Here is a 12,472-nt window from a genome sequence, read left to right as displayed (position 1 = left end):
AACGAGTGAAGACACCACTGTACAAACAGACCGCCGATCCGAGGAGCTCAAGGTCTGCTGAATAAAGCCAGCCCTGAGCTTCTGTGCACGTACCCATGCAGCAACAGCTATAATCTCAATTTGTTAGAATGGACCAGAATCGATTAAATGACTGTAATTTGTTATCTGATCAGATATCGTGCAGCACTTGCCAGTGTGTGCTTAAAGAGAACAGATTCAGATTCATTTAGATATACAAGCTCAATCTAAATGCAGAGTAAAATGTGATACAATGACCAAAGTCTTGATGTTTCCACTTACACAAATGTATTTTAACTTTGTGCAAGTTTAATTTGAGTTTCTGATGGAAGAGAGACCGCATGAATCAATTAAATCAGCCCTTGACTTAAACGATAGCACTGCTCTATCTAATTGTGTTTTGAAGGTCTTTTTAATTATAATGATTTAATGACGTGTAGTCTTGGCTAAAAGGTACATTAAAAGTTTGGATTTAATTAGTCTGTTAAATTTCAGAGGAAAGTTTTTAGTTTGGTCTGGGGGGAAAACTCACTTGTTATCTGGAGCTTTGGTTACGAACTCTTCTCTTGTCCTTTTAGTGCACTTGTGTTTCTCAGCACCCAGTGTTGCATCCTGTTTCTCTCTCTCTCTCCTTTTTTCTTTCTAGCTCTCTCTCTCTCCCTTCTCTATCGTGAGAGGGTGCCTCTGGCCCTGCAGATGTTATCAGATGTTGTCTCTTTGAAAAAAGTCTCCCGCTGCATCACAAACACAGATGCCTGAGAAGAAAGCACATCTATCGTTACAGCCTTAATATGAGCAGACGGCTGACAGCGCAAGAAAGAGTGAATATTTAAGACAATAAATCACCTGCTCTGTTTGAGGTCAGCTTTAGATGTGTTGCGTCTTAAGCAGCTGCAGATCACGGTTTTGTCCTTGCTATGTATCTTTTTCTACTTTATCTGGTCAGATAAACATGGAATGACATTCACAACCCTGTACACTGAAGAAAAAAAGGTGTAGGATTTACTTTGAAACTACTGACACTTAGAAATGCTAGTAAATTTCACAAATAGTTTTAAAAAGTAACAAATTGAATAAAATGTGAAATTCTGTACAAAGACTAAAATAGCATTTATTCACAACTTCAAAATAATTTTACAATGGATGTAAAATTATGTGGTTGGATTTTTTTTTCCATTGGGAATTGACTGGATTATGAAAATTGGGAGTGTTATGCCAGAGTTTGCAGTCATTTGCAAGGGAACAAATTTGGCTGGTTAGTGTACATATAAAAACAGCAGTGTATTCTGATTAAATAAATTGGCTCAAAAATATCTGTATTCCCATAAGCAAGAATGACAGATTTTTCCAAAACATTTTGATGATTGTTTCTTTTGATTAATGTGCACTAAATCGTGTTCCATAAAACTAAGAATGTATCAAGAAAAGGTGCTGATTGTGATTGACTTGATTTGAAATGATCTACGGTAGATAAATTAATGACATAAATAAGAGTTGATTCCAAATAAGTTGCAATGAGAACTGTTTTGTTGGTGATGTCTGCCGCATGAGACCTACCTTCCTGTTTCATCAAGTGATATAATTTTGGCATAAAATCATTTCGTATATGAAATATGACTTCGATTTGTATCACTAAACGTGTTTCTGTATGATGTGGCGTAACTTCTAAACTACAAATATCCCCACAAATTTGCATGTGGCGCTTGCATGATGCTTTCCCTTAAAGGAGTTGATTTGTTGTTCATGTTTTATATTGTGACGCACAAGCTTTCCTTTGGTTGTGTAATTGAATATGTGCACTGATAGACTGTTGTTGCATTTTGATCGGAAATTAAATGGATATGAGGATCTATTTATGTGTCTTGAGTCCTTTAAAAAATAAATGCACTCAAGCCTGAAGCTCTGTAGCATTTCAGTGATTAAAACATTCAGAAAATGTGATGCACGGTTTCTTTGAATTTCTTCTTTTTTTTCTTTCTTTTATCTTTGCTGTCAAACTAGGAAAGAAAACACACTGTGCGATAACTACAATATCCTGTTGTGTGAGTGAGAACACATTCAGGAAAAGACAGGAAAAGAAACAATGAGTCTGCTAGCTTTCTAATTGTAATTGTAATCTTAAAAAAATGGACAAAGTCCTCCATATGGTTATACTTTGAGTACACAATAGCACCAGAAGCAGATTAGGGTTTAAATCTAAGACCGTATAAGGGAGAGTGAAAGAGGATCATGATGTGACCTTGAGCAAGGTTTTTGACCCCAGGTTGCTTGCATGCTGTCCTGACTGTCCTGAATTACATAAGAAAAAAATGTTGCACAAAGCATATGGCCGATATCAAATAAATCTGATTAATCAGAAGAAAATGTGAGTAATAGTCAAGCAAGCACGGGGATAAAGGCTAGATAATGATTGCCTAATAATTTTACACTAGGTGGCAGTGTGCTCCCACATTTAGAAATATAAATCCCACAGGATTTAGTTTTGAACCTGTTACTTTTCTGCTTGTAAATGTGGAATGTAGATAATATTAATATATATTTGTAATATCACTATCGATATTACGCAGAAGCAACGTGTTTTGAACACATAATTTAAGAGTTTGGGCATACACTTAAATGGGCAAGACATAATTTGTGACTTCATTTTGCCCCGATTATGTTTAAAGTTCAGATTGTCCCTTCATCTGTGTTCAGGCCCAGAAGAAACCAAAGAAAAAGAAACAAAGTCATTGTTGGATTTACCTGAGTAGGCTGGTGTTGGGGTAGAGCAAAGCTATGCAGCATTGAGGCCTCAAATTACCAGAGTCTGCTACTAAAGTTAGTAACGGCTCGAGTCTTGTAATGTGTAGATAGATAAATGGATGGATGGGTGGATGGATATATTCTATTATATGAAGCTTACAAACTCCCTACTCTCCACCATAAAGTGCTCACTCTACGATACCTCTTTTTCCCCCCTCCGTTTTTCCAGGTAGTGAAAACAGGCGCGTTCCCGACGGTGAGTCCTGGGAGCTCGAGAGGGACGCCCAAGATTGAGTGTGCGTGCGCGCGCGTAAGTGAAACTGAGAGTTTGAGTCACATCAGTAGCGGCTGAAAGCTATCAAAACTCGCCGAGTGTTTGCCCTCGACTATCCTTGAAGCTTTTTGAAGGTTTGTTTGCCTGGAATACAAAGGGAACATTGTTTTTTCAGGGTTTAATACCTTACCGCTGCTCTCTGGCACATTTTGGCGTCGCGATGTCTTATTTATTTTCATGCACTTGCTTGAACAGGTAAATTGTGCTCATATACCAAAGAGAGTCAGAGAAACGACATAGTATCTACGTCTGATTGCAAAAGGTGAGTTTATTTTATTATTTTCTTGTGCATGTTTGTGATGCATGCATGCACTTTTACAATATGTTTGGATTTTTTTGTGATTTCTTGTGGCTTATTGATATTAATTAGATATTTGTTTTGGGCGTCAATCAGTTTCATGGAGTCTAAGGGAATATTTTGTGTTTATAAAAGTGTTGGTAAAAATATCACGATTATTTAAAGACGTTTTGTTTTGGGGGTTGTTTAAAAAAATAAAATAAAATAAAATAAAAAGTTTTACCACGGTGTTAAGGATGTGAATCAGTTCAGTGAATCATTATTTTTGAAATACTCCCGTTATATCTATTTTGAGTAATGAAGAGAATCTTTGTTCACCTGTTCCAGGTGAGACCTATGGGTGAGACGCCCAGTCAGTCACAAACACGAGTGCCTGACTGTGCGGCGCTCTGATTGGTGCGTTGGATATGATTGAATTATGTGATTGGTTCAAACGGCTGTATGTCAAAAATGAGTAGTACGTTAAATAACATGGATTGGTAAATGCTAAAAAGCAAAAATGCATTTAAACCTTTCGAGATGTCTGTTAGCATATGTTTCTTATCATACTGTGGATCAGTTACACTTGTTTCTGGTAATACATGTATTTCAAATACAAACTATGTTTTTAACATGTGAAATTCGTGTGGTTTTTCTGTAAGGGCCGGTCCATTTGGCTTTTTACATTTTTCTCTACCTGAATCACTCACTTTGAGGTTTTTAAAGTGGAACTAAGAAAAATCAATATTCTTTAAAAGACTAATAAATTATTAACAGACTGGATGAGCTCCAGGTGTGGAAATTCTTCCTCTTAATGATTCATCTCTGCTCATAAAGTGCAGTCACACTAGATCAGGGGTGTCTAATCCTGCTCCTGGAGGACCACTGCCCAGAAGATTTCAGCTCCAACCCCAATTAAACACACCTGAACCAGCTAATCAAGGTCTTACTAAGCATACAAACCTTTCAGGCAGGTGCGTTGAGGCCAGTTGGGGCTAAACTCTGCAGGACAGTGGCCCTCCAGGACCCCTGTACGAGAATTGGAATTTTAACAAATCTATAACTAGAAAATACCCTAATTTACTGTATATACACTACTATTCAAAAGTTTAAAGTCAGTATTATTTTTAAAATGTAAAAAAAGACTCTTATGCTCGCCAAGTCTGCATTTATTTGATCAAAAATACAGTAAAAACAGTAATATTGTGAAATATTATTACAATTTAAAATTATTGTTTTCCAATGTAATATATTTTAAAATATAATTTATTCCTGTGATGGAAAAGCAGAATTTTCACTATCATTACTCCAGTCTTTATTTGTCTTTATTACACTGTCACTTTTGATCAAATGAATGTGTCCTTGCTGAGTAAAAATGTTAATTTCTTTTAAAACCATTCTTACTGACCCCAAAAGTTTGAATGGCGGTGCTACTTAAATCATCATATAAGTTATATAATCCTGATGTCTATATTCATTGCAAAGTCTAATGTAATTTTGCATGCTCAAAGTCTAGTGAGACCACACCTTTAGAGGACCTAATGTCCAGGGTGGGCCTGTGAGTGACGTTTAGATGGCTGTGATATTACGATTTTGACGTTGTCACTCCCTCCCTTGGTATGTAAGGGGAGGATTTTGAGTCAATGTCACTCACTATCTTGTTGTCACTCTTAATTGCTTCATGCTTGCATGCTCATTCTTGCTTTTCTCTCTTGTCTGATCTCAAGTGCTGGAAATCATGGATCACCTCACCTCCAAATCCCCACGTTTGCATCCACTGCTCCTCATTGCTCTATGCATTCTTCCTGGATCACTGGCACAGACTTCGATCCCCAAGGGCTGTGCCGCTAATGTGGACTCCTTGTATTTCAATCTGTGTGACCTGAGTGCTGTCTGGGGTGTTGTAGTGGAGGCATTTGCAGCTGCTGGTTTGGTGGCCTCCCTGATTCTTCTGATCGTGCTGCTGGCCAGCCTTCCCTTTATCACTGACAGGAATTGGCGCAGTTCGTTGGGGCTTCACGTTGTGTTCCTGATCTTCACGTTTGGACTGTTCGCCCTCACGTTCGCCTTCATCGTCGGGAAGAACTTCGCCACGTGCGCGTCACGCCGCTTTCTGTTCGGGGTGTTGTTCGCCGGCTGCTTCTCGTGCCTTCTCATGCAAGCCGTGAGGTTGAACATACTAGTCAGGAGGAACTCGGGGCCCAGAGGTTGGGTTTGGTGTTTGGGCGCTCTGGGACTCTGGCTGGTGGAAGTTGTCATCAACACAGAATGGCTAATTATTACAATTGTACGATACCCAACTAACTTTACCGGAACCCTTGCTCCTGCCACTGCTATTCCCTGTAACATTGAAAACCAGGATTTTGTCATGGCGCTCATATATGTTCTAAATCTACTCTTGGCAGTCATAGTGGCATCCTTACCCATATTAGCAGGTAAGCACAAGCGTTGGCGCAAAGATGGAGCCCTCATCCTGGTCACAGGACTGTTCTCAGTGGGCATCTGGGTGGCATGGATTGTCATGTATGTATATGGGAACTCAAAGAATGGTGGGCCAACATGGGATGACCCCACACTGGCTATAGCACTGGTGTCAAATGCATGGGTGTTTCTGCTGTTCCACAATGTGCCGGCGGTGTGCAGCCTGAGTGAGGTAGATGAAGATCCAGCTGTTGAGGAAGATCTGTACCCCAGCAGAGGTTACGAGAACATTCTGAAGGAACAAAGCACACAGAGTATATATATGGAGAATAAGGCCTTCTCAATGGATGAGCACACAGGTAAATGCAAGCTTTTGAGCTTTTACTTTGTATTCCTCCTAACTTTATCATCTTTGCTTTAAAGTTAATAAACTTTACAAGCTAGTTTTTATTAGGGATCCATAATATATCTGTGATAATATCATTATCAGGAAATATTAGTGTTTTTATCAGCATCGGTTGATTAGGCTGATATTGGAACCAGATAACATAAGGGCTTTTTCCTATGTCAGATATAAAATGTTCTACTGTACATCTATTTACTATTATTTATAATATTTATTTGAGGTTTTGTTTTTTGTTCTGTAATCAGGTAAAATATTATGTATTTTTCCATTCTTTAAAATGTTATTGGCTATCTGCATCTGCTAAAATGTGTATACACTACCATTTTAAAATTTCGGGGTTAAAAGCAAGTAATAAATGTAACATTTAAAATAATTTTTTACTCTTAATACATTTTAATATATAATGTTATTTTATTCATGTGATGAAAAAGCTGTATTTACAGCATCATTACTTCAGTCTTTAGCGTCACATGATCCTTCATAAATCATTCTAATATACTGATTTGGTGCTCAAGTAACATTTCTTATCATCTATGTTGAAAACAGTTGTGCTGCTTAATATTTTTGAGGAGACTGTGATAGGATTCTTTGATGAATAGAAAATTAAAGTGGTGTTTATTTGAAATAGAAATCTTTAGTACCGTTTAGTACCGACATTTATAATGATTTTATCTGTGATCAGATTCTTTAATGTTTCTAATAGCAATTTGCTTTTGACAGATGCAATCCGTTTAAATTCGGTAGAAGGATTCTGATAGCTAGCTATACAGTAAACAAGACCAACGCATTAGCATGGATGTACTATATTTGGCATGTATGAGAAAACTGACTGTAACTGAACGTTTACACCCACAAGCACTGAGAGTGTAAAGTATACTTGTTGCATTATGGGTTATGTTCTGACGTATTTCAGAACAAAGAAAAAATATGAAATCAGGCCTTTAAAGCTAAAAGTGTCTGTGTTCAGGTTTCACATATATCGTAGGCCTAAGGTGGCGCTAATACGTATTAGAATTGTTAAGCCGAACATCATGAAATCATCCCGTTGATCATTCCGAGTATTTTAAAGGATGTATTCTCAATTCCCAACTCGAATTATTACTGTTTATGGATCTGAAACTTCTTTGACGTTGTGTACAGGCATGTAACCTTACACCTCTAGTTTATGCGGTTTCAAAAGCTCCATGCAGTGATGACAAATTAAACTAATTCTACCTGCCAATTATATAATTCAGAAACCCAATATGTCTGTGTGTGTTGACATACTAAGAAAAGAGGGAACGTGTGACTTTGAGAGAGGACAAAGCTGCCGCACATGCTGGAAACAGGACTGAATTTCACAATAACTGCTGCTTACACCACTGAATTTGATATGCTGATGTTTGAATCCACTCCGTCTAATATCTGATGGTACCGCACTGAACATGCTGTTCATCCGTCCTCTCTTCCTCTTTCTCCTCCTCTCTGTCTGTCTTCTCACTCTCTGACGGGTTCTCTCTTTGTCTTTGCACCTGCTTGTTTCCTCTGGCCAAACATGCAAATATCTTTTCTGCCCTTTGATGTCCATGAAGTTGAACCACAGGTAGCTGAGTGTTCCCATGCATTCAGAGCTGTGTGTCAAACCTTTCTATTATAAATCAACAATATCCAACTGTGTTTACTCAACCAATAACTGATACACAGAACGGTTGCATACTGTATATTCAATAATCTATCAATGACGTACCATAGGTATAACATTTCCTCATGTTCATCAATATTTGCATATCGTTTGTGGTTTTGTGAAGTAAAAGGAATGCGTCAGTTTGTATTGACAGGGAGTGTTTGGAAAGTTCAGGAGTCATATCTCACTAGTAAATGAATACCCAGAACAAAATGGAAGACCTCTCCCACCCTGGCATGAGTCAATATGAGAACACATAGACCCTGAAGCATGTGTTTACATTAGCATGTCTCCACGGAGACTGAGGTGTGGCAATAGTATCATCATCAGTATTTCACAGAGCGAGAGGACATTTCTGCCCCACTGCACCGGGGCAACCTTATCAAACCATAGTGCGTCATACTAATCCACAAGTCTGGTGTTTGAGGTAACTTGACATATTTGTTCAGAGGTTATAAAAGAAAGGCATATATCTCGAGGGTATTAAAACATAACATTATTTTATTATTGTGCTTGTCCTCCAAAATAAGTGAATAAAGTGTGTTTAAATTCTACATAATATAAAAAGTCTATAATCTATATCTATATCTATATATATATATATATATATATATATATATATATATACACAAATACACTCATACACTCCAAGGCTATTTGATCAAAAATGTATCAATTAAACAATGCAATATTATTACAATATAAAATAACTTCTTTATACTTGAATAGATTTTAAAATGTAATTTATGCCTGTGATGGCAAAGCATCATTACTCCAGTCTTCAGTCTCACATGATCCTTCAGAAATCATTCTAATATGCTGATTTGGTGCATTTATGATTATTATGTCAATGTTGAAAACTGTTGTGCTGCTTAGTATTTTTCTAGAGACCCAAAAGAATAGCATTTAGTTGAAATATTTAGTAACATTATAACGTTTTTGGTCAGTTTAATTCATCCTTGCTAAATAAAAGTATTCATAAAGAAAAAACATACTGACCCCGAACAGTAGTGTAAATTCAGATATTACACAAATATGCTAAATAGATATTCTAAAGAGTGTCATTTCAACATCAGTCATAACAAATGTGAAATAAACTATTATACTTATATTCTGGGGGATCTGTTCACCTTTATTGCATATAGCAGCTTTGCCATTTTTGTCTCCTGAAGTATTTGTATAAGGCATGTCATGAAAGGGTGTATTCAAGTCCAAACATTTAACATCTTTAAATATTGTGTTCTCAGGTAATCCTGTGTCCCCATACGGCGGCTATAACGGCCAACACCGAAGTATATATCAGCCGACAGAACTGGCCATCATCACCAAAGGAGTGGGGAATGTGAGTGCACATATTTTACTACTGATTTGACTATGCATACAACCACCGAGTCTCGTGGTCCCTGTTCACACAAACAAAAAATAAAAGAGAGCTACAAATACAAAAGTCCACATCTTCTTTCAATGTCGTAGATCTGTTTTTGTGCATTTGTATGTTCACCTGCCATTTCTATTTGGACTGTGTTTTCGGCTTTAGCCACAGGGGGAATCGTATAACAATATAATTCCACGAGCGTCCGTAGGCACTCCACCCAGAGACCAAAGCGGTCACACCAGCCCCTCAACACAACTTGATGATATGAGACAAAAATATTCAAATGTACGTGGGGCGCATTAGTAGTGCTGTGTTTGTTTGCTTTGGGTCTCTCCAGTCTGTCGCCCTTTCACATTCATCTGCCTTTTTCAACATGCATGCATATTAACCTACTGACAATTGAACAGAATTTTTTTCTGTTTCTACTAATCCGATTGACTTTAAAGTGTAGGCTATATATAAATACAAATAAAAACTATTATATGTACCATTCATATGTGGCAAACTCAATTGAAGGATGTTTTTGTGGCCTGTTAACATCAGTTTGTCAAGCTGTTAAACCATTAAAATTATGGATTTTTAAATGGTTTGATATTGAAGCTCATAATCACCCATTCAGAACATCCTTCAACTTGAACTTTCTTCTCAAATTTCTGGGTCTTGCCTCGCACTTTATCGTCTCTCTCAATCACACATGTCCGTGGGGAATTCTTCTCTTTCTGTCTTGTCAGTCATTCTTTCAAGATCTGCTTTCATTCCTAGAATGCACTTAGTGACTGTAGCCTTCTGTCTGGGATGGAGGAATTTAAAGGCCATTTTAAGAATTTTTTGTTTGTGTTTGTTTGTGTTAATTATAATCATTTTCATTTTTTTATGAAGGTATGAGGGGGTGGATGAAGAAATCAAATCTATTAAACTGAACTGTATGTTTTCTGGCTTTTCCTTTTTTCTTTTCTTTTTTAAAATCATTTAATTACCATTTTTCTCACCTCTTTCACGAGGCATCTGTGTATTCTCGTATAGACCTTGGTCTGGTTAGTCGCCATATTGAATTTAACATGGATGCAAACAAGGCTGTGAAGGATAGCCTTGCCCATAGTCTTTACTATGGCAAGCACTAAAGGTCCTAGATCATACAATTTTTACAACTCACAACTTTCAAAACTGTTTTATGGAGTTTTCGGGTATGTTTACATGACAACGATGTACTAAAAATGGAAAAGTTTTTCCTTTGTTTGTTTTTTCGCATACAGACAACAACGTTTTCAAAATGATCCCATTCACACGGTTCCACGAAAATGACTAAAACGCTGTGTTATTCATGCCAGGCCAGTAGTTGGCGATGTCACTTTAAGAAACACTGCACGCCTATAGACTGAACATGTCACCATTTTCACAAATTCGCATTTTTGTTGTTTACATGGAGGCGATAACTGTATCGGTTTCAAAAACTTGCACTTTGAAAACCAATTTCAAAAGTATGCGTTTTTTTATGCCCCCAAACCGCATTTGTTGTGTAAATGAACAGCCAAAAAGTTTTCAGTTGAAAATGTTGTTGTGTAAAATAGCCCCTTTTGTCTACTAAAAGTTTTATTTTTGGAAAGGCATTTTGTCAGCTGAACAATGTATGTTGTCAAACAACGGTACAATCCATTGAACGCACTGTTCTTCTATCCCTCACAGCCTTGTTTTCATTCCTATTAAAACTTAAATATGGCGCTAGCCTGATTAAGGTCTATTGCTATTTTCTCTTTCTGTCAAAAAATCACTGTTAAAATGAACCTTACACTTAAATTATATTATTTGTATTTGTTTCTTAGATGTACTTTATTTTTATTTAATTTTTTAAAATGTAACATTAAAATATTAAATGAATATTTTCATGTTGATCCCAGAAATGTAATCTAATGCTACCTCTATTTCTCTCTGTAGGGAAATTTCAACAGAAGACCCCAGTGATCTGCTCAAGCCAGCTGTTTTTTCCCCCCTGGTGTTTCTAAATTAAGATTCGTGATTTTGTTTTTCTTTCCATCGATGTGGTCGACTGCATAGACCAACTTGTCTGAACCCAGAGTAACTGAGCAACATTTTGATGGTTTGCTCTACTGAAAGACAATGTGTTGGGTTATCTCAACCTGATTGAGCCGTTGAAGACGTGGAATTGTACAGTATGGCTTGTTTGTGCATGGGACACATTATAAAAAATTAAAAAAAGTTGTACCAATGATTGTATAGACTACTGCAATGCTACCTGTGTTTACTAAGAAAGCACAGATGAGCAAAGGACTGTAAAATAAATGTGTGCTGGTTTTCTGCCTCTCATCCTGTATATGGAATTCTGACATGCTGTAAATATTGGACACCATACATATGCATAAACCCTAATTTACATATATAAAATATTAATAATGTGCAATCATAATGATTTTGGGTGCAGCAACCGGACTAATGACACATTTATTATTTTCCCACCTTTGTATTTATTGTCAATGTACAAAGTAGCATTACACTCGATCTGAGCGGAATATCTTTGTAATGGTTCTGTTGATTAATGTACAGTAAATATTAAAATTTCACTGAATGGGAAATTCAGTTTGAAAGGATATTTATTGACTCATCTTGCTGTAGTTGCAAACGGCTTACCATGTGAAAAACTACATTTTTGAAATTCTGAAATGTCATTGTGAGACTGATTGTGCATATGACCTGGTCACAGGGACATCATTGGGATAACTTTCCAAAGGGAAGTTAGTTGAATGGAAAATTCTCTAAACCCTAACCAGTCATTACATTTACATAGATGCTGCTGATAAGTTTCTCAATATGTCAGCCTGAGTTAGGATTCCAGATGGAGGGTTGTTTAAGGTGGCCATTACAGCAACACATGACCAAAGCATGGAAGATATAGTTCAAGTTCACACTTTTTTTTTGTTTGTTTTTTTTTTGGTATCATTACTGTATTATCTATGTACAAATGACCAATGTCACCTTTATTTATATATCGCTTTATGCAATACGTATTGTTTCAAAGCAGCTTTACGGTGATAAACAGGAAAATAATGATTCAATGATGCAAACAGAGTTAAAGAGTTAAAGGATGAGTTCACCTCAAAATGAAAATTTCCTGATAATTTACTCACCCCAGTGCCATCCAAGATGTTCATGTCTTTCTTTCTTCAGTGGAAAATAAATTAAGTTTTTTGAGGAAAACATTTCAGGATTTTTCTCCACACAAT

At 36.8% G+C, this 12,472-nt stretch overlaps 2 protein-coding genes across 8 annotated transcripts in view; one reads left to right on the top strand and one right to left on the bottom strand.

Moving 5' to 3' along the window:
- Nucleotides 1-2,893, bottom strand: part of btbd17a (BTB (POZ) domain containing 17a) — a 31,060-nt gene extending 28,167 nt beyond the window's left edge. Inside the window, exons 1-2 of one of the 3 annotated variants that reach the window (XM_082152343.1) lie at nt 2,761-2,893; nt 551-997 (exon numbers count right to left, since the gene is read on the bottom strand). The gene's annotated coding sequence lies outside the window, so the exon portion shown is untranslated. Of the gene's footprint in view, nt 1-550; nt 2,725-2,760 lie in introns of those variants that run through there. The other 2 variants (XM_082152344.1, XR_014201209.1) reach the window with 2 other exon arrangements.
- Nucleotides 2,894-3,037: 144 nt separating this feature from the next.
- gprc5c (G protein-coupled receptor, class C, group 5, member C) lies at nt 3,038-11,839 on the top strand. Of its 5 annotated transcripts, none has more exons than XM_082152346.1 (6): nt 3,038-3,168; nt 3,290-3,356; nt 5,099-6,151; nt 9,109-9,203; nt 9,399-9,521; nt 11,169-11,839. In XM_082152346.1, exons 3-6 carry the CDS (start codon nt 5,110-5,112, stop codon nt 11,193-11,195), a joined length of 1,287 nt encoding a protein of 428 aa, XP_082008472.1. In that variant the 5' UTR covers nt 3,038-3,168; nt 3,290-3,356; nt 5,099-5,109; the 3' UTR covers nt 11,196-11,839. The 5 variants fall into 5 exon arrangements, with proteins under 5 accessions (XP_082008472.1, XP_082008473.1, XP_082008474.1 ...); XM_082152348.1 differs by adding an exon at nt 10,116-10,159 and having other exon boundaries at nt 3,099-3,356; XM_082152347.1 differs by lacking the exon at nt 3,290-3,356 and having other exon boundaries at nt 3,046-3,168.
- The last annotated feature ends 633 nt before the right edge of the window (nt 11,840-12,472 follow it).

Source organism: Leuciscus leuciscus, assembly GCF_965113295.1.
Source record: "Leuciscus leuciscus genome assembly, chromosome: 21".
NCBI lineage: Eukaryota > Metazoa > Chordata > Actinopteri > Cypriniformes > Leuciscidae > Leuciscus > Leuciscus leuciscus.
This window is presented reverse-complemented; position numbering and strand designations above follow the sequence as displayed.